Source organism: Trichechus manatus, unplaced genomic scaffold, assembly GCF_000243295.1.
Source record: "Trichechus manatus latirostris isolate Lorelei unplaced genomic scaffold, TriManLat1.0 scaffold00048, whole genome shotgun sequence".
NCBI lineage: Eukaryota > Metazoa > Chordata > Mammalia > Sirenia > Trichechidae > Trichechus > Trichechus manatus.
Window position 1 is genome coordinate 12558967 of NW_004443984.1, and position 26899 is coordinate 12585865.

The following is a 26899-nucleotide window of genomic DNA, read 5'->3' on the forward strand; positions in this document are numbered from 1 at the left end:
TAACTAATTTAAATTTAAATAGCCACCTGGCTACCATAATGGACAGCACAGTTCTAGGAAAACCTTCTCTTTGCTCAAACCCTCTGCTGAGAGTGGGGAACACTAGTCTGGGGGGGTGGGTTTCTTCTGGTCTCCTCTGTTCTCATTATCACTCCTCCAAGCAACCTCTTAGTCCCCAGCTTAAGGGGCCCAGGACTTCCCAGGGGGCTCGGCAAAGACAGCTTGTTGGAACACCACCCAAAGCACAGCTGGGAAGGCAGGGCGGTGGCTCTTCAGGAACGAGGCCGGCTTTCTGGAAACATGCAGCAGCCAGAAAAGGAAGTCCCCAGCCCCTCCCTTCGTCTCTATGGTACAATCATCAAGCAGTAGCTCTTGGCCTTCTGTGGGGGGAATGGTCACAACACCTTTGAGAATCCAATGCACGGGACAGATGTCAACCCCAGAAACTGCACGTAGGAGCTCATTCTCTTCTAGGGTACATCCTCCTCTGGGGGGCTACGATCCCGATTGGAAATCTCTGTTTCAGGGTCCAGTTCCTGTCCTGGCAGGAAGCTGTCAATAAAGCTGTCCTATGAGCCCCCTAAAATGGTCTTTGGAGATCACTAGAGGCCCTTCTCTTGGCAAGTTCCTGGGCACAAAAGAGCAACAGGCAAATGCCCAGGAAGGTGTTCTATACCAACCTGCCATGTCCGCCAGTATAGAGGCCAGGGCAGGGGCTGACCCCAGGCTCCAGGCTGGGGAAAGCACCCTGGTCTTAGACTCAGCCCTTCACTTGCTCCTTGTCCCTCTCTGAGCCTCGGCTTCCAGAAGATATGCCTGTCCTACCCCCAGGTCACAAGCCTCTGGGGAGGTATCCATGAAAGGGCCACACAAACAGCAAAGGGCTCCCCCTCATTCTTTTGGGGGGCCCGGGGGCTGCTGACACGGGCAGTGCTGTAGAATGCAGGGCACTCAGGCCTTGGCATCAGGTGGACCTGAGTCTGAACCCCAGCTCTATTGCTTACCGGCTGTGTGACCACTGGCCAGTTACTTCATTCACTGGCCTCACTGGTTTCATGCTAAATGACAGCTGATCCCCAGGGTGCCATGGAACTCAATGGTCAGTACATAAATAATAACAATGGCCACCATTTACTGAATTCACCATCTACTGGGCTGTTGCGTTGTGCCAAGTACAGCAGCAAGAGTCTTACAGACCTGGCCTCATTTCATCCTCACATCCACCCTAGGGCCCCCATTCACAGATGAGGAAACTAAGACTCAGAGAGGCCAAGTGACTGGCCTAGATCACACAGCAGGAAAGTGGTAGGACTAGACCTCAAAGCCAGGCCACAGGCCTCCAAAGCGCATGCTCTTAACAATAGCACACAGTAGGTGCCCACTTAATGGAGGATACTGTTGTCATTGTCATCATTATCCTGAAGACTGGGTCCCATCTGAGAAGAAGGGACTGTTTTCTCTTATGGACTTCCTCATCTTGGATCTCTGAAGAGCTTGGAGGGGGAGGAGTTTCCAGTGTCATCAACTGTTGCATTTTTCAAAGTGTCACTCACTATGGTTAATTATGCAGATTCCTGGGCCCCGCCCCAGACCTACAGAATCAGCATCTAGAGGTGGAACTCAGGAAGCTGCATTTTTACAAAGCACCCCAGGTGGTTCTGAAGGCCCTAAAGTTTGAAAACCCACCTAGGAAGACTCGTGCAGTTAGAGTTTTACTTGAAGTGGGGCAGGGGCAGGGGAGAGATAGAGGCAAGAACGTGGAAAGGAACAAGCTAGCTAAGGCGTTGACCAGCTCCCACACAAAAGCCAAATGCAGCCAGCTCCAGGCCTCAGGGGCAGCACCAGGACTCACAGGCAGGTGCTAGGGGCTCAGGCCTACCCTCCACTGACCAGGAGCAGCAGGAAAGGCCCCCTGGAGGTAGCTGCAGCTCAGAAATGGCCCCCACCAAGGACTTGGGAGGGGCAAACAGACAGTACCTTACAATCGTACTTGTGCTTCAGCTCCTGCATGTCTCTCCCCCCAACTTTTAAAGCCAAGATGTCTCTCTTAGTCCTGGCGTATCTCTCCTTTAGCCTAGTCAGGTCTGGAGAAAGCTGGAGCCCCCAAGCAGCCAGGCAGAAGGAGAGCAGGTGAGAGAAGCAGGTGGGACAGGGAGGAGACAAAACACAGACAACAGAGGAAAAAGGAGACTTCGGTAAAGTGGCGAATGGACAACTCGGGGCAGGCGGGATTCGGAGCTGGGGATGACCAGGGCTCAAGAAGCAGTCCAGCCAGGCTCCTGCCTGGGATCTACTCCAGCAGCGTCCAATCCCAACATGCCAGGCAACTGGGGGCTGGGTCTTTGCAGCAGGGAATCCTATCTGCTGGGGAAGAGAGGTGAGAGGGGAACAAGCCCAGGGCTCCCTCCCTCAGGGGAGAAGAACAATGATCTAAGGACAAGGACTGTATCTTGGTCATCTCCCCATCCTTAGGGCCCAGCATAGAGCTTGTAACATATGAGGTTCTCAGGAAGTATGTGGGATGGATGGATGGCAAATGGATAGATGGGTGGAATGGGTGGGCAAGAGGATGAATGGGCAAATGTATAGAAAGACGGATGGGTGACTAGCTAGCTGGGCAGATGGATGGTTGGACAAGTGGGTAGATGAACTGACAGATGGATGAGTAGGTGAACAAGGAGGTGGGTGGATGGATGGAAAGATGGATAGATGGATAGATGGATGGGTAGACGGACGGTTGGTTGGATGGTTAGGCAGATGAATGAATGAAAGGATGGATGGAGGCAATGATGTGTTGGTAAATATTTAACAACCATTTCTCCAAGAAAAAGAGCCCTGCTTTGTAGTATTCCATGATATGAATACTCCCACCATGGTCAACTTCAAGTTACCAATGTGATCTCACTGAATAGAGTTGGAAAGAGATGCCCACAACTGGTTCTTGTGAGCTAACACAAGCTGGCTCCATCCCATCACTGGACAAAGGGGTAGATAGAGGACTGGATGTATACATGGATGGATGGATGGATGGATGGATGGATGGATGGATGGATGGATGGGCAAGACTTCTGGGAGGATGGATGGATGAATGGACAGATGAAGATAGATGTTTAAACGCATAAATTGTCTAAGCTACAGTGATATTTAGTAAAGAATACAGAAGACCAAGATAGGTACAACTTCTAAAGTAGTAGACAAGTAAAGCAATCAAAAGTATGAGCTCTGGAGGCAGGCAGGTCTACATTCAAATCATGGCTCCCTACTCACTAGCTAGAAAAGTCTCTTTACCTCTCTGAGTTGCAGTTTCCTCACTAGTAAAGTAGGCATAATCATATCTACATCACAGGGTTGTTGAGAAGATTAACACGTAATGAAAAATACATGTAAAACCCAGAACTTAGAAAGTGCTCAAAAATGGAAGTCATTATTGATATATCTTTCAAATTATAAGTGTTCAATATTTATGTTAATTTATGAATGGATGGATGGATGGATAGGTGGGTGGGTAGGTGGATAGATGAATGGACAGTTGAATGGATGGATGGACGAGTGGATGGATGGATGAGTGGGTGAGTGAGTAAGTGGAGGATGGACAAATGGATGAACAGGTATTTTCTTTAATCTAATACGTGATGTTGAGAACCAGCTCTACCACTTACTGGCTGTGTGACTCTAAGCACAGCACTTAACCTCTCTGAGCTTGTCATGTAGTTTCTGTCATCAACAAAATGACTCTTAATGTCAATAATACCAACCATTCTAGGGTATTAAGAATATTAAATGAAATCACTTTGTAAACTATACCACTCTAGGCAAATGTTCACTACTGTTATGCAAAGAAGTATGCCAGGACAAGTATCCTCCTGAGAGGTACCAAACCCATTGCAGTCGAGTCAATTCCAAATCTTAGTGACCCTATAGAACAGAACAGAAGTGCCCATTATGGTTTCCAAGGAGCAGCTGGTGGATTCAAACTGCTCGCGCCACCAGGGCTCCAAGAAGTACCCAGATACCTAGAAAACTAGGGAGTTTCAGTCCTGTTTCATCTATAAATATGATTAACAAAATAACACATAAAGCACCCGGGCCCTTGCTAAGGGTCAGAAGCACTTCTCATTAGCATCAGAAGTTGATTACTGAATTGGCCAGATGAGAGCAGGGAGTGAACAAGGCTGAGGTCGGAGCTGGCATTTCTGCATGAGCCCACAGGTTCTGCTCAATCACCAGCCAGCTGGATCCCAGTCGTCTTGATTATGAAGAGATCACAATCAGAAGGCAGGAGAGTTCAATGCAGCCCATCCCACACTGGAGAAAAATTCCCACTGACTGTAGATGCCAGTCAGCAGGGTACTTGTTAACGTAACAGGATGAGGGTGCTGCTTTCACCTGGGCCAGGTGCTTCAGGGTCAGGAGGTCCCTCCACGGACCCCTTGGTCACTTTCTTGGGCAAGACTCCACCACCTAGAGCTGGCCTCTCGAGACATCTGAAGAAGGGGCAGGGTTCCAAGCCCACGGTCAGACAAGGACAGGACAAAACATTTCCCCAGACCCCTGCACCTAACTGCCCTGCAGCACACACAACACACAGCCAAGCAGTGGTGGCCCCGAAATAGCAACTGCTGCAAAGCCAGGCAGGGGAGAAGGTGCACCCCAAGCAGCTCAGGAGGCAAAGCCCCACAGCAGGGTTCAGGGGGTTTCCCGTGCAGAAGCAGATGCCAAGAGGAAAGGCCCCTACACAACCTCCTGTCTCCCTGGGAGTCTGCTGGGGGCAGGGGGCGGGCAGGGGAGGAAGGCAGGCAGGACTTGGACCATGGCCAGAGAAAAAGGCCTCATAGCTAGAAATTCCAAGACCTCTGCCACATTGTTTGTCTGCTGAGGAAGAGTCCAAAGTCCCCAGCTCAAGGGCGTGAGGGATGTGAGCAGATAGGCAGCCTCAGAGATGCCACCCCAGGGCCAGGCCTCTAGCCCTGCATTTCTCAGAGTGCCTGGTGGTCCCCTGTGTCCACTGGGGGCAGAGCACTGGTTAACAAGCAGACTGCTGGACCCCACCCAAACTCTGAACCAGAATCCCTTGAGGTGAGGCCCTGACATTGGCAATTTCATCCAACCAAACCTGTTGCGATCGAGTTGATTCCAACTCACAGTGACCCTACAGGACAGAGTAGAACTGCCCCAGAGGGTTTCCAAGGAACAGCTGGTGGATTCAAACTGCCAACCTTTTGGTTAGCAGCCAAGCTCTTAACCACTGCATCACCTGGGCCCAAAATTCTGATGCCCACGCAAGTTGGACGACCGCCACCGGAGCTCCCCAACCCAGCACCCCATCCCTGCTTCCCTCTGCGAGAGGCCTACGGGGACTGAGAAAGGGACCATGGGAGAGCCGAGGGACTGGCCAAGGACTCAAGAGTCCATCTGGTCCCAGTTTCCAGAGCAGAGCTGGGAGGCACAAGTCCTGCCCACGTATGGAGAGGGCCTGGTGGCTTCATAACCTCCTCCCTTCAGAGCACATGAAGCAGATATGGGGCTGCTCCTCAGATCCTGCTGGGCCAGTCCTCCACCTGAAGTACCTTTCCCATCTCCTCCTGGCTTCTGGGCCTCAGCCCCAGGCCCAGCCCCTCAGAAGCCTTCTCTGCTTAGTCCCACCAAAGCCCCACCCACAGCAGGCATGTGGCCCAGCTGTACACAGGCTCATGTTTACAGAAAGGCGTTTCTGTCTTTCTTTTTGACAAACTGATTCATATCCAGGACCTCCTCCTAGACCAGGAAGGTTTGCCGAGACTGGGCCGGTCTTCCTGTTCCTGCGTATCCACAACACACAATCTGAAGATACAGACTTGGCATACAGTAGGTGCATCATAAATGCTTCACTTTTTGCTAATAAAACATCAAGGTCATTTTCCTTGGCCCAGCCCATGGAGGCTCAGCCCTGAGGAGGCCAAGGTCCAGGAGATACCTGCTCAGCCCCCCAGGCTCCCTGAAGACTTGGGGAGCCCATCCTGGTTGGAAGAAAAGCTACTTAAAACTCTAGGCATGGATGCTGTTCTGGTCAGCATCTCGCTCCCAGAGAGGATTCAGCTAAACCTCTGAAACAGGCAGGAGACACTAGGAAAGACTTGGAGGCCTCCCTCATAAGGCTTGAGGTGACCCCAAAACCTCAGCTCCAGCCTAGAGCACCTATTCTTGTCCCTGCCCTGTCTGCACATAGGACTGGCCACAGGCAAAGCTCCCTTGCTCATCTGTGTCTTCTAAAAGGAGCCTGAGAGGGAACCAGTCACCTCTGGTCAGGCAGGGCCTGGAGGAAGCTGCTCCCATTAAATCCCAGCCTGGTGGCGTAGAGGTTAAGCACTACAGCTGCTAACCAAAAGGTGGGCAGTTAAAACCCACCAGGCACTCCTTGGAAACTCTGTGGAGCAGTTTACTCTGTCCTATAGGGTCGCTATGAGTCAGAATCAACTCGATGGCAACAGGTTCTTTTTTTTTTTTTCCCCAGCATGGACAGAACCTGCCTTCTTGGTGGCTTCTATAGAACAATATGGGAGGAGCAAGGTTGTCATAGCAAAGAAGGAACAAGACAAGCCACTCCTCTGGGCTTCGGTGGCTCTCTCCATGAAACAGGCAGAGAGGTCCCCGCCCTAGACAGACACACTAGAAGACCCAACTGCACCGACAGCACTTTGAAAGGGCAAGGGTAGAAGCCACCCAGCAGCTCTGTCTTAGCCAGGCAGCCTCCGCTTGCTCCCTTGCCCAGGACAGAGACGACTGTGTGGGTCTGAGGATTAGTCTGACAGTGTATCCTTTAGGGAAAGGAGACCAAACTGATGTGTCCATGTGCCAACTCTAAACAACTGGTTGGACTGCCTGGAGCCATGTGTTGAGAAGGATTCTGAAGCCAGATCTGAGCCCAGCAAGAAGGAGCATGAGGATCGATTGATGGGGTCTGCCACAGGAATGAGGTGGGGTGTAGTACCTGTGCGAGGTATTAACAGTGCCCAGGTTTAGGGCTTTCCATAGCCAAACAGCCATGCATGTTGATCATTTCCTGTTGAGGGATCACCTGGCCTCTTTTCCTTCTCTCACTGTAGATTACTAGGAATTACTGATGTCTATACACAAGTCTCAGGCCTGGCCCTCACCACCCACTCGGTCTCAGGGTGAGAGATATCCCCGTCCCCCTCACCTTGGGCTGGAAGGATACTCGGTGCTTGGCAGGCTCTGCCTCCGGCTTGGCCTCCTCCCCCGAGTCCTCGCTGTAGCTCTCAAACTCACTGGAGCTCCAGCCTAGGTCGTCCGCCACCCGAGGAGACCCATCCCGGTGCGCATCCTCGTAGAACAGGTTCCTCTCTGCCCCTGCTGGCCAAGGGACAGGGCTGGTGAGAGGAGGCTCTGAGGCCCGAACCTACCAGACTGCGAGCCTCAAACCCAACGTCTGAGTCCAGAAAGGCGCAGGGATCAGATGGGCGTGGTAGCCAGAATGGGGCCCAGGCCCTGGGGTTCCAGCTCTGCTTCCTCATCTGTAAAAGGCAGAGGAGATGGCAATACAACATCCAACTCGTAGGGTGAGGATTACAAGAGAAAACAAAGAAAAGCACAAGAAATAATGTGTCTGACACACAGCAGGCTGTATATTTCCCTTCTATTATCACATTACTTTCTGCAACCTGAGTGCTTATTCTGGGCCTTCTTGGCATTTTTTAGTGGAAAAGGGAAGAAAGACCTGGAATCAAGTCTTGCCTCTGGCCCTCGGCTTGACCCCTTTGGCCTCAGCATCCTCGGGGGTAACATGGAGATTGTGGGGAGGATTAAATGAGATGGCACAGGAAGGGGCCAGTACAGAGCCTGGCATGGGGCAAGACAGCCATGAATGTCATCCCCTTCCATTGGCTCCCTCACCCCAAATTGGAGTTTCCCAGGTGGGTCCAGGGAGGTCCAACAGGGGGCGCACCTGGCCCAGAATCCAGGAGCAATCCTTTTTCCAAAGCCCCATAAGAAATGCCTTGGACTGAAACTTGGGGACCGAGAACTGATGTGGGACCCTCCACAGGTCTGCAGGACAAGTCCCACAAAGGCCAGGGGACTCTTGGGGTTCTTGTCAAGTTGGGTGTGAAACACCACTTTCAGGCTGAGGTGGGAAAACCACTGACCCAGGGCCAGAAGACTGGGGTCCCAGCCCCAGCCCCACCACTGAATGGCTGGGAGACCTTAGCAAGTCCTCCAGGCCCCTGGGCTTCAGTTTCCTCATATATTACCTGGAGATGAACTGCAGACTTCACAATGGAAATGCAGATGAAATGCTTTGTCAACACAAAAGAAATGTAGTATTCGGAAGGGTTTAAAAAGTAAGACCAAACTTAATGGTCTGACTGAGACTGGAGGATCCCCAGAAAGCATGGCCCCTGGACTCTCTGTCATCCCAGAACTAAAACCATTCCCAACGCCAACTCTCTAGACAAAGATTAGACTGGACTATGGGACATAAAATGATACTCGTGAAGAGTGTGTTTCTTAGCTCAAGTAGATACATGAGACTAAATGGACAGCTCCTGTCTGGAGGACAGATAAGAAGGCAGAGAGGGTCAGGAGCTGGTTGAATGGACATGGGAAATCAGGGGTGGAAAGGAGGAGTGTGCTGTCACAGTATGGGGAGAGCAACTAGGGTCACATAACAATGTATGTATAAATTTTTGTATGAGAGATTAACTTGAATTGTAAACTTTCACTTAAAGTACTATAAAAAAGATAAAAAAGCATAAACAAAAAATAATAATAATAATGTGCCCAGAAATGGCATGTGCCGAAGAACAGGCAGTTTTGGTATCAGAGACTTCCCTGCAAAATGGGGATAATAATAAGCTGATAACAACAAAAAAAAAAAAAAAAAAACCAAACCCGTTGCAGTTGAGCTGATTCTGACTCATAGCGACCCTATAGGACAGAGTAGAGCTGCCCCACAGAATTTCCAAGGAGCGGCTGGTAGATTCCAACTGCCCATCTTTTGGTTAGCAGCCTGAGCTCTTTAACCACTGTGCCACCAGGGCTCCAAATCCAAAATCCCAAACCCATTGCCACTGAGTTGATTCTGACTCATAGCGACCCTATAGGACAGAACAGAACTGCCCCATAGGGTTTCCAAGCTGTAAATCTCTACGTAAGCAGACTACCACATCTTTCTCCCATGGAGCGGCTGGTGGGTTCGAACCACCAACCTTTCAGTTAGCAGCCAAGCACTTTAATCACTGCACCACCAGGGCTCCTAATAAGCTGATATACCATACCACACCTGTTGCCCTCTAGTCAATTCTAACTGATAGCGACCCTAAGGACAGAGCAGAACGGCCCCACAGGGTGTGCAAGGAGCAGCTGGTGGATTCGAATTGCTGACCTTTTGGTAGCACCAAGCTCTTAAACACTGTGCCACCAGGGTTCCTAATAAGCTGATAGATCACATAAATAAAATATGTACAAAAAGCTTTGAGCAAAAGAGCTTGGCCCATGTTAAATGCTCAGCAAAGAGCACTGATCATTACTTATGGGGGCTCTGGGTGGGTTCAGGTGTCCACATGCTCACCCAGAGCCCCCTACCTCCACCCAACAAGAAAGCTGGAGGTAGGGGGAAGAGACGAGGAATCAAGGAAATTTGTTGGCCAAAGAACAAGCCAAGTCCACTGCGGCTCATCTAGAGATCCAGGTCCAGGATAAGAGGGAGTATGAGGTAATTTTTAAGCAAAAGATAATAGTGATTAATGTCCCCAGGGAGTAGAGCAGCTGGTGAACAGATCGTGACCTTTAAAAGGCTGGGCTGATTGTCCTATTACTGCAGGGGAGGCCCCATGCCCTGTGACCAAGAAGGTCAAGCCCATTTCTTGGGGAGTTGTGGGATGACATCAAGGACATCATACGTGAAGAAAGCAAAAGGTCATTAAAAAGACAGAAAAGAAAAAGACCAAAATGGATGTCAGAAGAGACTCTGAACCTTGCTTTTGAACACAGAGTAACTAAAATGAATAGAAGAAACGATGAAAGTAAAAGAGCAGAACAAAGGGCAGCTCGAGAAGACGAAGTCAAGTATTATAATGAAATCTGCAAAAACCTGGAGTTAGAAAACCAGAAGAGAAGAAGACACTCGGCATTTCTCAAACTGAAAGAACTGAAGAAAAAATTCAAGCCTTGAGTTCAATTTTGAAGGATTCTATGAGCAAATGGGCAAAATATTGAACGACGCAGGAAGCATCAAAAGAAGATGGAAGGAATACAGAGTCACCACACCGAAAAGAATTGGTCGACATTCAACCATTTCAGGAGGCAGCATATGATCAAGAACTGACGGTACTGCACTGAAGGCACTGGCGAAAAACAAGGCTCCAGGAATTGACTGAATACCAACTGAGATGTTTCAACTAATGGATGCAGCACTGAAGGTGCTTACTCATCTATGCCAAAAAATTTGGAAGACAGCTTCCTGGCCAACTGACTGGAAGAGATCCATATTTGTGCCCATCCCAAAGAAAGGTAATCCAACAGAACGTGGAAATTATCAAACAATATCATTAATTCAAAACATCATTAATTCAAAAATATCATTAAAACAAAAATCCTCACAACTGGACCAATAAGCAATATTAGGATAAATGGAGAAAATACTGAAGTTGTCAAGGATTTCATTTTACTTGGATCCATAATCAATGCCCATTGAAGCAGCATCAAGAAATCAAACGACATATTACATTGGGCAACTCTGTTTCAAAGACCTCTTTAAAGTGTTGAAAGGTAAAGATGTCACTTTGAGGACTAAGGTAGACCTGACCCAAGCCATGAAATTTTCAATTGCCTCATATGCATGCAAAAGCTGGACAAGAATAAGGAAGACCAAAGAAGAACTGATGCCTTTGAATTATGGTGTTGGCAAAAAATATTGAATGTACCATGGACTGCCAGAAGAATGAACAAGTCTGTCTTGGAAGAAGTACAGCCAGAATGCTCCTTGGAAGCGAGGATGGTGAGACACATACTTTGGACATGTTATCAGGAAGGACCAGTCTCTGGAGAAGAACATCATGCTTTGCAAAGTGGAGGGTCAGTGAAAAAGAGGAAGACCCTCAACAAGATGGATTGCCACAGTGGCTGCAACAATGGGCTCAAACACAGCAACGACTGTGAAGTTGGCACAGGACCAGGCAGTGTTTCATTCCGTTGAACATAGGGTCACTCTGAGTTGGAACTGACTCAATGGCACCTCACAATAACAAGCCCCCTGAGGAAGAACCTTGGTAGCATCTGGGATGTCTACCTCCCCACGCCTCCATGGGGCTGAACCACCCGCCACCGCCCACCTACACCTCCAGTGTGCAAGCTGCAATGTTTCTCATTGGATTCTCCCAGCAGCACCATGTGGCAGCAGGATACAAATCACTACTCACTCCCATTAGACAGATGAGAAAACAGAGGCACAGAGGAGAGATGTGAGCCACGTCAGAGAGTGAGTGGGAGACAGGGCTGCAGACTCCTAGGCCAGTGCTCCATCCATTCACCACACAGTCTTCCTCTGCCAACCCCACCGTCCTAACAATCACCCTGTGGTGCCAAGTGGCCTGGGGCTCATTTAGAAATACTCTCTCCAGCAGAGACAATGTCACCAGTTTCCTCAGCCTGTGGCGGAGCCCCGAGTACCAACTCCTCAGTCTTCAGGGGCCTCACAGGAGTACCGCCCTCTACTTCTTCATGCCTTGAGCCTCACTAATGCTCACGGTCACAGCCACGCCACCCTTTCTAAAGCTCAGGGCTCTACACTGATTATCTCTTGGAATCTTCACAACCTCCTGACACAGCTATTACTGCCCCAATGTTACAGAAGCACCAAGGCCCGCAGTTGTCTGGTGTGCCCCTACCCAAAGTTCTGTGAGTTCAGGATGAGCCCCATGTTTTATCTGAGGAAGTCGAGGCCAAAGACCCAGAGACTTGTACCCCCATCAGTGGCAGCGCCAGGATTTTAACCCAGGGCTGGGGGTGCACTGGGGCATGAGGCCTGCACCTCAGCTGACAACCTCTTCTCTGAGCCCCACTGGGCCCACATCGGCCTCACAAAGGTCCGTGCTAAACTACTGCCTCCTCCATATTTGCTGTCTGGGGTCCTTGGCAGGGCGTACTACTAATAACAACCACATTGTTCCTCGGGGAGGGCATTACCGAGGGCCAGGCCCTGAGCTGAGCTACCAATTGCCATGGATTCAACTCCGACTTATGGCGATCCCATGTGTGTCACAGCAGAACCATGCTCCACAGGGCTATCGATGACTAGGTTTTCAGCAGTAGATCACCAGGCCTTTCTCCCAAGATGCCTCTGGGTGGACTCAAACCTCCAAAATTTGGTTAGGAGCTAAGCACATTAACCATTTGTACCACCCAGAGAGAGACTCCTGAGCTGAGCTACTGGCGGCCTTGTCTTGTTCCATCCTCCCATAGCCCTGGTATGGGTATCGCTGTCCTCGAACTGCAGGCTCAGAGCTGGGATGCAGACACAAGCCGTCTGGCTCCCAGGACACCGGCTCTTAACAATCTCACTGTAAAACCCCAGGAAAGCAGGGACATGCAGGATCCTCCACATCCACTCAGTGAACACTCAGGATCAAGTAATTAGTCACTTAGTTGACTCAAGTGAGAAAACAGCCTGACAGGGTTAAACAACTCCCCGGGACTCCTCAGCTGCTCAGACTTCCCAGCTCTGAGACCCTCCTACCCACTGCCTCCCAACCCAGTGTACCCTTCCCCACTTCTCCCTGGATTCAAAGGTGCCAGAACAGGGAAATGGGCTCCAAGCACATCCCAGGCTTGTTAAAGGATGAGCATGTCATTGGTTTTCTGTCCCTGCTCCTGGGACAGGAGATGGACTGTGGCTCTAGGGGCCCTCGGGCCTTGTCATGTTGTCTGTGTGTCTCCCCCATTGGGGTGTGCTGCCCAAGGATGCTTTGTCTGTCAACACAGAAGAAATACAGCATTGAGAATGCCAAATGGCTGTCCCCATCAGACTAGGAGGTCCTCAAGAGCACAGCTGTGTCTTCCCCATCAGGTAAGAAGCCCCTGAAACAGGCGGAGCTGTACAGTAGGAAAAGCAACAGTGGTTCAAACCCTGCCTGTGTAGGGGGCCAAGGGCTGAGCCTCTCTGAAGTGACCATCAACGTGGAGTTATGGCCCTGCCCTGCCAACCTCACAGGGTGAGTGGAAGAGTGGAAGCAAAACAGCTTCCTAAAATGCCTCCCAAGTCTTCCTAGGGTGGGGACAGAGCTGGCACTGGAGTCAGAATGACCCAGGTTCAAATCCCAGTTTCTTTGTGTGTAAAACCAGGACATCAGACACCGAAACAAAGCTTTCAAGCAGACTACCTGAGACAAATCTGAACCTAGCCGCCTAACATGTGTTCAACCAAAGATGGTTACGACTGTCCACTGTTACTCAATACCCCTCCTCCCAGGGAGTCCTCTCTCCTGGAGACGAGCACATGGGCCCAGCTCCAGCAGGACTTGCCTCCCCGCTCCCCCTCCTTCCCCTTGGTGGCCACAAATCTCCTCAACTCCCTGTCTCTCCCAGGCCCTCCCCAAGAGCAAGGGCGGGGCTTTCCTAAGCTTTAGCTGCTCTACTCTGTGGGTCTACCATCTGTTCATCTTTCCCAATAGCCCTGGGAAGCCTAGACTATTACCCCACTTTCCAGAGGGAGGAGCCAAGGCTTGGAGAGAGGGAATGCTCACCTGGGGACACACAGCAAGGAGGGCCCCCACCCATGGAGCCCAGACCCCTCACCAGCCCAGGCCAGCCACACCCTGGGCCATCTCCACTTCACCCTGGATGACTGCAATGGTTTTTACAAGTAAGAAGGAGGGGCACTAGGCAGAGTGGGGACCGGGAAGGAAATGGAAGGAGAAGACCCACCCCTGGTTCCTCAGAGAACTGAAAGGGGCCATACCAGGTTGATGGGCATCCAGGTTCTCACAGGGGACGTCGTCATAAATCACATCTTCTTCCAGGGTGGGGAAAGTGAACCGGTCGACTGGAAGTGAAGGGGAGAAGCACAGATGCGGCTGTGAGTGGGGTGGAGGAGGCTGCAGGTTGACATCAAGGCCGCACCAGCTGGCGCTCCCTCCCAGCAGTGCAGCACTCCGATCACTCAAGCTGCCAGAGCCAGCACACTCAAGCTGCCAGAGCCAGCATCGCTGCAGCCCAGCCGAGTCACCAGGAGCCCCAGCCGGCGCTCTCAGGGGATGCTGGCTCCCCGGCCTCTCCTCCACAGCACCTTCCCAGCGACCACAGTAGACCTCCACCTGCTAGCTCCAGGCCTGTCCATCCGGCGGACATGGCAGCTGCCCATTACATGTGCAGGGAGCATGAAGCAGGCCCAGCATTTCCACCCAGACCCCAGGATGAGCCCCACCCCCTGATGCCCCCTGAGAAGGGACCAGGAGGAGCCAGGTCCCAGAGGCCGGCCAGGGCACCACAGCTCTAGTGAGTAAGTGAGAGAGGGGGATGGATTTGGAGAGTGGGGTTAAAGAGAGTCCCCCAAAACTCAGCCAGCAGGGTCCTAATTAGAGACAGTTTGAGTAGATGAACACACCCCTCACCCCAGTATCCCACTGGGCAGGCTGTGGGCAGGCAGACAGCACACCCTACTATCCTAGCAGTAGGCAAGAAGTGAACTTTCCCAGATGGAAAAGTCAAGGAGCTGTTCCCCGCAAAACTATATGCCCAATCTCTGCCCTCTTGAGGGGGTGGGAGTGGTCCCTGACCAGGACCTGTCCTCCCCCCACAGGCCTTGTCCCCCAGCCCTGACAGCTCTATGATGCATCCCTTGGTCCTAGAGCTCTTGAAGCCCAATCCAAGTGTCATCCTTGGCAACCCCCTTCCTCCCACCCCCACGTGGATTCTGCCTCCTAAACTACTCCCAGATCTGTCCACCTCTCTCCACTCTCCTAGTTCCGCCACTAGCCTCTCCCCACCCACCCCCCAGGGCTACAGCAGCCTCCTCGCTGGGCTCCCAACCCATCTCTCCCCTCCCATGGTGCCCTGATGCCTTTGGAATAAAATCCAAGCTCCTACATATGGCCCCAGGGCCCTGGAGGAGCTGGTGAGATCCAGTATCATTTCCCCAAATGGCCCCTTAGACGCTCCCCTCCTCCAGGTGCCTGTCCTCCCCACACCCTCAGGTGCTTGCACATCCAAGCTGGTCTTTGTACCTGGAACGCTCATCCCCCATCCTCCGCTCCCACCCTCTCTGCTTTAAGGACCTCATCCCAGTTCTCCAATCTCCCACCTCCCCTCCTGGCCCCCTCGCTGTGGGACAATTGCCCAGTTATGTGTCTGGTTCTGCTCCCAGAGGGACCTTGCCTTGGTCACCAGGATACACTCACTGCCCGGCCCACCCTGGCCTGCTATAGGAGCCTCGTAATTATTTAATGAACAGATGAATGGCTGAGTGTGTGACCTTCTCCTGAACCATGAATCAGGAGGAAAATGGGGGCCACTCTCAAGCCTGGACAGTGGCCGGTCCCCTCAGGACAGCCACCAAGCCTACAGTAGCCCTCCCAGGGGACACCCCGAGATTCACCTGAGCCCATGTCAGCTCTCTTGCCTAGAGAAGGAGATTATCCTGGCACCACCCTCCTGGGGCTAAGACCTGGGGTGGGTGGCAAAGGGAGGACTTACTGCGGTGGGAGCTCTTCTGCTTCCAGCTGGAGCACCGGACCCCCGAGAAAGCTGTGTCCACAGCATCCCCATTACTCACCACAGCCGGCACCCTGAGGGTCAAGAAACAGGTCCTGAGCCAGGGGATGGGGCTCCTTGAAGCCTCCGGCAGCTCCTCACCAAATCACCAGAGCACACACTGGGGCAAGGCCAAGGACCAGGGCACCCCAGGAGGCCCATGGCTCTACGAATCACCAGTTGGGTTGGCCTTGGACAAGGCCCTTCTTCTCTCAGTATCCTCATCTTTAGAAGGCACTGTAGGGCCAGACCTGCTACTTCAACAGAGCACAAAGATCCAATGAGTTCATGCTTCTAACTATCAGATACTTCTATGCAAGGTGGTCCGGTCATCCCTCAGTGCAGACTCAATGGGCATCTCCAGTCTTTTCATCCTCCCAGATGTAAAGTGACGGCTAGGGCTGGGATCCCAATGTGGTCCCTGCCTCTTGTAAGAACTCGGACTGGCAAAGCTTCAAATGACCACATATGGGAGGTAGAACTCAATTCTTTGTCCTATTAGAGGGTGGGCAGGACTTAGTGACTTGCCTCCAAAGAGTAGAATATGGGATAGGAAAACAGTAGAGAAACCCGGAAGATACCACCTAAACCAAGTTACAAAAGTTAACACAACAGTGAGGCCATGTGAGTATCATGTACACCCTGATATGATATGATACGGTGTATGGTATGATGCGATGTGATGTGATGTGATATGATATGAAAGACAGAAAGAAAGATCACCTCTGCTAATCTAAAGGGTAGAGACCTTAGAATGGCTAAGACAGCAGCTACTGTTGCCAAGGAAATGACTTTGAACTTCCTGGCACCCAAGCCCTTTAACAGGGGGGTGAGGGGGGCGGGTGATGAAGAGCAGAATATGCAAGGGAGAGGGGAGGGGAGGAGAATGAGAGAATTTACACTGTTGAGCACCTCCTATGAGCCAGGCCTTCACCTCACCTTTTGGATAACGCCGAGATGTAGATTCTGGCATCCTCCGCATTTTGCAGGTGAGAAGAAGAATCCACCCAAGATCACACTGCCAGTAACTGTCAAAGCCAGACCATGAACCCAGCTCACTGCAAGGCTAGGCTCTCCCCTCTGCCCTCCCTACCCACCTCTCGGGTAATCCAGTGTGGAGAGCTATGATGATGGAAACATTCTATATCTGCTTTGTCTGGGGTCTACTGAGCCCTTGAAATGTGGCTAGTGCAACTAAGGAACTTAATTTTTTAATTTTATTTAATTTTAATTTAATTTTAAATAGCCGTATGTAGCTAGTGGCCAGCGTACTGGACACACAGGTCTAAGCCATCTGCATTAACAGAGCAGGAAGTCTCAGCTCCTACTTGGCTGCCAGAAGTCAGCAGTGTCTCCCTAAGGAGAGGACAACAGCACATTTCAGTTCTGCGGGACGGGACATATGGGCCAAGAGGGGGCAGGGCTGTTCTGGACCCCAAGGCTAAGCTAAAGGCAACACCTAACAGCTGCGTCCCTAGGCCGCCCCCTTCTCAACACTGCAACATTTTGAAGGTGCTGAATCCTATTGCTCAGAAATGCTCGGACAGAATCAAACTGCTCCAGCTGGAGCCAGTGTGGGCCTGAGAAGTTTGGCTTGTTAAGTCCCCCTAACACAGACCCGCTTCGCTCTGATCTATGACAATGGGTGACTATTTACAATGCACCTGCTGGGGGCTGCTTGCTTTGCTTTACCTATATTTACGTACTTAATTTCATAAGGACCCAAATGAGGTATGGATCCTTATGCTCATTCTACAAGTGGGGAAACTGAGGCTCAGAAAGGCCCATTTACCCAAAGTCATCCAGCTAATGAGAGGGAGCTGGGATTTAAAACTTCCTTGGTCTGCCTACAAAGTTTGTGTTCTTTCAACCAGACCAGTTGCATGTAAACATTCACCTACTTCACATAAGGTCACTTAACCTCTCTGTGCCTCTTTAGCCATTCTTTTTTTTTTTTTTTTTTTTTAAGGAAAGAAAAAACACTTGGCCTAGAGTCAGAGATACAAGTTCAAGTCTCCATCCAAGAGAAATGGTAACAAGGCTCCCTCATGAAGGCCCTTTGTAAACTCAAGAGCTGACATCAAAGCGGGGTGGGTACTGCTACGTGAGGTCAGGTGGCTTTAGACGGGATCTGGAATACTTCATAAGCAGACTAAAACCCAAGTGGAGGCTGAAATATGAACCTTCTGGTTGGGCATTTTCAAAACACATTAGCAGCGAGCCCAGGTACTGGTCCCGACACCTGGGGCTGGGGCTAGGGGTCACACAGCATAGCGAAGTTGCCTTCATGCTCACCCACACTGCCTCCATGGCCAAGGCAAGCAGAGACTGGGATGCCCGAGGGCAGGAAGAGGCTGGTGGGTGGATAGATTTTTAGGAAGGCTTAGCTGGAAACCACCACCACCCCCTAGCCCTGCCCCACACTTGGCTGATCACATAATCCGTGATGTGAGTAGAAAGCACTTCTCCTCTGTGGGAAAGTTTCCACAAAAGCACAGCCCCCATCTGGTCATGAGAGTGCTTGAAGGACGTTCTCTTGAGCACAACAGCCTTCAGGGGGCGTATTATTACAGCCATTTTACAGATGAGGAAACTGAGGCTCAGAACCCTGCCCGAAGTCACCTGGCTACAAGTGGCAGAACTGTGATTTGAACTGTGTTAATCTGCTGCAAGCCTTGCTCTTGAGACCAGCTCTGTTGTCTCCAGACTGGAGCAGATGTACCCCAGGTAGACAGCAGATGAGAGGGAGACAGGGCCTCTGGGAGGGAGAGGAAGAAGTAAAGGGGTGAGGGGCAGGAGCAGTGAGTGGTATGGCTCAAGGGAAGGATACAAGGGGGACATGGAGAGAAATGAAGCTGGATGCCTCCTCCCTCCTTGCCCCTTCCTGCCTACCTCCCAAGGCCACTGAGATGTACCCTGCATCCATCTGGGGCAGCACACCCCAGCTGTTGTCCAAAGCAGCCACCTGGGGCCTTGCCCGATGCAAAGTCAAATTCTCCCGGTGAGAAAACACTCCTTCGGGGGCCTCCTCTAACAGCTTCAGATAATAAAAGAGCCATAAAAACCAACAAGAGGCCAACTATCTCAGCCTTATCTGAACTTCTGCATTTCTAACTCTCAGCTTACACATCAGAGCAAGGCCAGTGAGATTACACCAGCCTTACTAGGTGAGGCCACTGCCACCAAATGCACAGGAAGGAAGCCAAATGCATTGAGGGGGGGCAGAAGATGAGCAGCTCAACTACAAAGAGGTAGACGCGGAGGCAGGTGACAGCCAAGAGGACCACCCCCAGTCCCCTCAACCATGAGTCTTCACTGCAAACCAGACCTAAGTCAGCACACCTGAATGCCCCCGGTGTGTCTCTGGTCCACGGAGCTTAAAGCACTTTCTATGCCCCGTCCTCTCTCCAAAAGGAATCCTGGACCAGAAGAGGGGTGAGAGCCCGGGGAGAGCAGGGGCCTGATGTATCTTGGTCACCATGACGGATGATCACCTGGCCTATTTTAAAGATAAGAAGTTCCCTCCAGACAGTGGCAGTGCCACCCCACACACACACACAGCTGCTGGCGCAGGCCCCTATTTCTAGATAAATCTTCATGGACGAGACACAGCACAGAGTCCCTCCCTAGAGTGTGGTTGGTCAGGGAGAAGACCCCAATATCCAGAACATTCTGAGGATTCCTGGCCAGCCTGACCCATGCACACGGGATACTGCTGGGGCCTTTCCCAAGACGAAGTATGAAAAATACAAAAGAGGAAAGAAATCCACCTTCAGAGACTAGAAAGGACCAGAATAACATTTGCCTTATAAGGCCTTGGTAAAACCTAATGTGTAGCATGGTGGGGGAGGAATGTGACCTCAGGGTTCACCCAGCATGGCCCAGTAGTTCCCCCTCCCTCTGAGACCCTGCCACCCCATCCATTTCCACAATCCCCAAACACAACACACAAAAGAAAGGCAAAAGCATGCAGCCCAGACTCAGGCTGCTAACAGATTTCTTTTCAGCCCGGGCCACTTTCTAATTTGTACAGCATGTTAAAGGCAGAAGGGACCTAGAAGGTGATCCTGTTTGATTATTCAAACCAGCTGCCCATTAGAGTCACCCAGGGAGCGCCTTCTCAAATATACAACACCAGGACCCCCACCCCAGTGATTCCCATCCACCGGTCTGCACTGAGGCCCAGGCTCCCCAGTGGCTCCAACAGCAGTGAGGGTCAAGAACCAGAGGTCAAAGGCTTGAGGGGTGAAGAGGTGAGCGTTCCGGAGCCAGACGCTGTTGTTGTTGTTAGGTGTCGTTGATTTCAACTCATAACAACCCCGTGTGACGGAGCAGAACTGCCCCATAGGGTTTCCCAGGCTGTAATTTTACGGAAGCAGATCACCAGGTCTTTCTCCCTTGGAGCTGCTGGGTGGGTTCGAATCGCCAACCTCTGGTTAGCAGCTGAGCACTTAATCTTTGCACCATTAAGCCTCCTTCCAGAGGCAGACCTACAATGAAATCACAGCTCTGTCCCTTGGCTATGTGCACTGGGACAAGTCCCTCAGTGTCTTGGAGTTGCCGTTTCCCCTCCTGTGCAACAGGGTTCTGAAGAGTCACTTTCACCTCCTGTTGTGAGGATTCAATGGAGGTAAAGTATTTGATACCTCTCTAGGCTTCAGTTTCCATATCTGGGAAATGAGGCAATAATACTTTCTTCTTAGGGTTCTGGGATAGAGTAAATAAAGAAGGCCTGTAAAACACTTAGCAAGGTCCTGGCACATGGTAAATACTCCCATGTGTGTGCTCCATTCCCCACCTTTCCCTCCACCCCTTATCCAGCTACAGGGTCCCCCAATGCCTGCTGCTGTGACCTGCCTGCAAGCACCTCTCCATATGATGTCTCAGCCATTCCTTACATACTTAAGGGTTCTGGGACCCAGTCCGTGTGTCCTGTGCCACCCGCACATGATCACAAATCTGCTCACTGAAATGAGGTGGAGGAGTGAGAAGGTACCCGAGGGAAGTCTGAGGAGGGACCCTCACTTGGTATCCATAATGCGATCCTCAATGGGGAGCAAGGAGTGGACCCCAAGGTCAACACAGACACCTGGCCCCAGCCCCATCCCCAGCCTCCGGTCTCCCATTCCACGGTGACTGCACCTCCCTCTGTGACATCTCAGGGGCCCGTGGCAGGCACTGCATCCCCAGCAATGACTTATCAAGACCCATGTGAGGTGTTGGAGAAGAATACGGGCTCCTGTGGGAAAATGCTCACAATATGTAATTAAGTGAAAAAGTGAGCCAGGAAACACCACTTACAATAAAACCACAGTTCTATAAAAAAAGATGTACACTGGTATGTATACACAGCAAACAGGCTGGACAGAAATACAGTGGAGCAATTAAAGGTGGCTTAGTCTGTCATTTTCTGTATGTTCTAATTTTTCTACTATAAACATGTATGACTTTTACAAAAAAAGAAAAAAGATTACAGGCAATGTTAAGCAATGGATTAGCCAGTGTGGGGTCCCTTCTGCCCCCAGACAGACCTGCACCCTCTGGAGCAATGATAAGAAGCGGCTGGCTGATCCAGCATCTAATCTTTTTGTTGTTGTTATTAGCGGCCATCAAGTCAGCCCTTGACTCATGGCGACCCCATGCACAATGGGATTGAACCTTGTATCTATGGGGTTTTCACTGGCTAATTTTCAGGAGCCCTCGTGGTGCAATGGTTAAGTACTTGGCTGCAAACCAAAAAGGTTGGCAGTTCGAACCCACCAGCTGCTCCTCGAGAGAAAGCTGTAGTGGTCTGCTTCCATAAAGATTACAGCCTCAGAAACCCCATGGGGCAGTTCTACCCTGTCCTATAGGGTCGCTATGAGTCGGAATGGACAGGACGGCAAAGGTAATTTTCAGAAGTAGATCACCAGGCCTTTAGTTCTAGTCTGTGCATGTGGTACATTGGCTGGAAATCTAACAGCATATTAGGATTAGAATGGGGAAATATTTTAGGGGCGGGCATTATTCTGCCTACCATGGTTCTTGCGAGAACCAAAATGAGATGTGTGTGGAAAGGGCTATATAAACTGTAAAGTCTGTCTGTCCACATGTGAGCTATTAGTACAATGCCTTCTCTGTGCCGGGCAGTAGGGTTAGAAAGATGAGTAAAGCAGACTTTCTATCACTGCAGGGTGCAGGGATGGACTTTACAAGATTCCTTAAAGGGATATTCAATATAATGAACAGCTATGTGTATACATTTTTCAGGGGAGAGACTGCATGGCTTTTATATTGGGTACTCAAAGGGTCTGTGATCCGAAGGTCATGAACCTAGGGTGGGAAAAAAGCAAAGAAAAATATAAAACAACTTTGCCAGCTTAGGGACTGGCAAGGACTAGAGACGGTCCCCAGGTGGCACAAATGGGTTTGGGCTCAACTACTAACCAAAAAGGTTGGTGGTTTGAGCCTACCCAGCGGCACTGCGAAAGACAGGCCTGCCAATCTGCTTCTGTAAAGGTCACAGCCAAGAAAACCCTATGGAGCAGTTCTACTATGCCACACACGGGGTTTCCATGAGTCAGAGTCGACACAATGGCAACAAGTTTGGTTTGTTTTTTTTTAACGACCAGAGAGAGGGGTCTTGGAGGGACCCTGGTCTCCATAACCCTCTATGAGCGACTCAGGCAGCAGCAGCCACTGGGAGACAGCAGGTATCTGCCAGGTCTCAAGTTTCACACTGACCCTGCAGGACAGGACACAAGGAGACCGCAAATGCTCAGAGTTGAGCCTCGGGAAACAGTGGGTGTAAGAAGAAGCCAGGTATGCCAAGCTCCTTCTGACTAGGAATCTGCAGGAATCTGGAAAACCAGGAATAAGAACTCAATCACTGACCTCCCCAAGTAGGGCTGCTTCCATGGGTGGGGAGATACCCCAGCCTTGTAGGCCTGCCCCTCCAAGAGCCCCCATGCTCCCCCAACACTCACCAGCCTCACCAGGCTGCAGGTAGCCTGTTCAAACGTGGCTTCCCCAAGTCTGCCTCCTTTCAGCCGGATCCTCTCTGGATCTGATGCATCTAGGCAGGATGGGTCTCCCTGGCCCTTCCAGAGGTCCAGCTGCCCCACTCTGTCCCAGATTTCAGGCCCAGGTGACAGATGTAAGTCAACGGGCAACACAATCCACCCTGTCCAGGTAAGCCCAGGAAGGGGTGGACAGGTACCTCCAGGGAGCCAATGAGAGTCCATGGGGCTGGAGCCAGGAGCCAAAGCCCTGACTCACCCGAAAATACTGAGGCCACAGGGGGCCTTATGGGGATGGTGGCAAAAGTAGGCAGGAAAAACAAACAGCTCCAGGAGGGCCAGAGTCCACGGGACTGGTGCACTCATAGGTAAGAGGTACAGGCCTGAGACCAAGAAAAACACAGGAAGCCAGCAATCCCGGCACTCATGTTTCCCAGCAAGCACTGGGCCCACATTCAGGGCTGCTCTTTCAACCATGACTCCCCACAAGAGTTCAGGGAGGTAGTGAATGCACGGCCTCAAAGTCCATCAGGAAAAGCACACGCTGTGGGACTTCACAGTGGCTCTGGAGTCAGACAGGCCCAGGTCCAGGCCTGCCATTACTAGTTCCACGAGATCTTAGGTAAAGATTCCAACTCTCCAAGCCTCAGTTTCTCATCTGCAAAATGGGCAAAAATCAATAGCTCCCATTCCATATGGCTGTGGTGTAATTAGCAAGAGAATTGCACAAAGCACTTAATACAGTGTGTGGCTCAGTCAATGGCAGCTGATGCCATCAGCGTCACCGGGGTCAGGTGACTCCTGTTGTGTGGCCTTGGGCCACTTTACCATGCCAAGCCTTCTTGCCCGCTGGCCTCTGTCGGTTGCGAGAGTCAGAATCCCAGGTTCAGAGATTCTACTTCCACATCGTTTGTTTGCTCCTTGTTGTCATCAAGATACCGAAAGTCACCTTTCTGACCCCACTCAGCCTTCTAGCCATCATTCATTCAACAAGGCTGCCTGCAGCACCCGCCCTGTGTCTGGCGCTGCTCTAAGCCAGGAGGATATCGCAACTAACAAAAAACCAAAGCCCTGTCCCTATGGAGCTGACACGCAGACGGGGAGATTCACCCACTCCCACAAAACCTGCAGGGTGCAGGGTGAGAGAGGAGGGGGCTCCTTTATTCTGCCATTTCAAGGGAAGTTGCCTTACCCAGAATCACACACAGGGCAGTGCCAAGGCCTAGAAGGCCCCACAACCAGCAGCTCTGCTTGGTCCCCAAGGGAGGTCTATGCAACACTCCATGACTCCTTGGGAACGACTCTCCCAAGAGCTCAGAGATCATCTCTCTGCAGGTAAAATTCTTGTCCCAATAAATCCCTCCCCTCCCACCACATATGGTTAAGTGCTCAACTACTAGCCAAAAGGCTGGTGGTTCAAACCCACCCAGAGGCAACTCAGAAGACAGGCCTGGCAATCTTCTTCTGAAAGGTCACAGCCTTGTGCACCCTATGGAGCGCAATTCTACCCTGCACATATCGGGTTGCCATGAGTCAGGCCTGACTCCACAGGAACCAACAACAACAATATACACAAATCTGATCATTCAGGTAGAGTTGGTTACACTCACCTACCATAAACCAAAGTGAGTTACTGGGCTCGGAAACAGAGTCCTCAGTACCCCTGGAGGCAGGTGGCAGAGGTGGGGAGAACCTGGGCTCTGGGTCAGAGGAGCCTTGGGTGTAGTCTCTGTTTTAATTTTACTGGCTGTATGTGACCTTGGGGAAACCATTTAACTTCCCAGCACCTTGATTTCCTCATATGTCAAGTGGGTAATGATGGCAGCTAATTCCCAGAGATGCGAGGAGTAAATGAGACTTGGCATTTCACCCAGTGCCTGGTACACAGTAAACATGACCACCAACATCATTGCTGCTATCATTATCATTATTATTAGTAGTCGTTCTGCTAACAGATGAAAGGAGCCCTGGTGGCACAGTGGTTAAAGTGCTCGGCTGCTAACCAAAATGTTGGCAGTTCAAACCCACCAGCCACTCCGAGGGAGAAAGATACGGCAGTCTGCTTCCATAAAGATTACAGCCTTGGAAACCCTATGGGTCAGTTCTACTCTGATAGGGTCTGAACCAACTCAACAGCAATGGGGTGGGCTAACAGATGTGTCTCGTTGAGGAAAGAGAATGTGCCACCAATTAGCACTTTTTCTTGGCAGCAGGGTGGATGGACGGACGTGTGCCCAGCCATCCTCATTCCATGGGATTGTTGAACAACGTAGTCCAACCCCAAAACCACCCCATGGGCCTTGGCCGCAGTGCACATCCAGCACACTGGCAGCTCTGTTTAGCCCAGTCTGGCTGCCTCCTCTTGGCGACCTGGCCAAGCCTGGCCCTGGGCCTAGAGGTGAAGGGACAGGGCAGTCCACAGTCCTCAAAGCCAGAGAGCACCCACTGCCCTGCCCCTTCATCAGTACAGCTTCCCAACTGCCTGTAAAGGTCACTGGGACTACCCACCCACTTCGGTCATCCCTGCAGCCACTCCCCTGGCAGGTGTGAGTATCTTCACTGAGCAGACAAGGGAAACAGGTTTGGAGGGTGGGGTAGCTGGCATGCAGCTGCTTGGTAAGAGAGGTGGATAAGCCCAGGTCTGTCTGCCTCCCAGGTACAGAGCCCACTGTTGTTACTGTTAGCTGCCATCGAGTCAGCCCCTGACTCATGGTGATCCCATGCACAACAGGATTGGAGCATTGTGATCCATAGGGTTTTCACTGGCTGACTTTCAGAAGTAGATCATCAGGCCTTTCTTTCTAGTCCCTCTGGAAGCTCTGCTGAAACCTGTTCAGCATCATAGCAATACACAAGCCTCCACTGACAGACAGGTGTTGGCTGTGCATGAGCTGCACTGGCCAGGAATAAAACCCAGGACTCCCATATGGAAGGCAAGCAGTCTACCACTGAACGAGCAAATGCACCCTAAAGAGCCCAGCTAAACCTAAAAAAGAAAAAAAACCATTGCCGTCAAGTTGATTCTAAGTCAAAACAACCCTGTAGGACAGAGTAAGAACTGCCTTATGGGGTTTCAAAGGCTATAATCTTTAGAAGCAGACTGCCACATCTTTCTCCCGTGAAGCGGCTGATGAGTTCGAACCACCAACCTTCTGGTTAGCAGCTGAGCACTTAACCACTGTGCCACCAGGGCTCCAACCGCAGCTGGTTCCCTCTAAAACCAACTAGAAACCAGGACTCAGAATAACAACCAGGAACACATACGGAGCAGCCAACACATGCAGGTCTTGGGACTAAGCACTGTATAAGTAAGCTTACTTACTCCTTGCAAAGTCCCACGGGACAAATATATATACCATCCCATGTTACTGATTAAGAAGTGAGGCCCAGGGACAGGAAGCAGTTTGCCCAATGGCACAGAGATGATAAGCAGCAGAGCCAAGACTGGAACCCAGCTCTGTCTGGCTCAACACGAAGTCCCCAGCTCCTCAAAGACCCAGACTCCAGCCCTGACTTGACCAGTCACACTCCTACCTGGCCACCACTTCCCCAGTGTGTAGTGGGGGTTAGGACTGGCCCTGCCGCCCACCCTCCCCAGCTGTGGCCTAGGGATCAAGTGACCTGATGGGAGTGAGGTCACTCTGAGAGGAAAGCTCTGGGCAGGTAGTCTATCAGGCCATTTCCAAACCTCCAGGCAGAGGTCATGGAGGAAATGCAATGAGAGGAAGCCAAGCATCTCCACTTTGACATTTGTTTGGTGTTTGTTTAGTGACCACCTTTGGGGATATTTTAAAAAATAAATACTTTTTTTTCTTTCTCTTGAATAATAACAAGGAGGAAGAAAGTGATCTGGATTGATAATTCCTCCGAGAGGACTCCAGAGTGAAGTGGAAAATCACCACCCTGGGAAGCAGCTAGAACTGAATTAAACGGAGAAATGAAGCTGGAGGCACCGAGAGAGCACTGGACAATGAGTCGGGAGGCAGGTTAGGGCCACTCGACTCTGCCAGAATCTCCCTGCCTGACCTTGGGCTCTGCCAGCATCTCGCTGCCTGGCCTTGGGCTCTGCCAGCAGCTGCCTGACCTTGGCCTCTGCCAGCATCTCACTGCCTGGCCTTGGGCTCTGCCAGCATCTCACTGCCTGGCCTTGGGCTCTGCCA

At 51.2% G+C, this 26899-nt stretch overlaps 1 protein-coding gene across 3 annotated transcripts in view; it reads right to left on the bottom strand.

The window, feature by feature from the left end:
* ARHGEF10L (Rho guanine nucleotide exchange factor 10 like) overlaps positions 1-26899 on the bottom strand; it is a 126218-nt gene that overhangs the window by 87556 nt on the left and 11763 nt on the right. For 2 of the 3 annotated variants that reach the window (XM_004377199.2, XM_023732148.1), the window contains exons 4-6: positions 15685-15776; positions 13952-14035; positions 7178-7347 (exon numbers count right to left, since the gene is read on the bottom strand). In XM_004377199.2, the coding sequence (XP_004377256.1) occupies positions 7178-7347; positions 13952-14035; positions 15685-15776 (346 nt within the window). Of the gene's footprint in view, positions 1-1977; positions 2095-7177; positions 7348-13951; positions 14036-15684; positions 15777-26899 lie in introns of all 3 variants that reach the window. The other variant, XM_023732147.1, reaches the window with a different exon arrangement.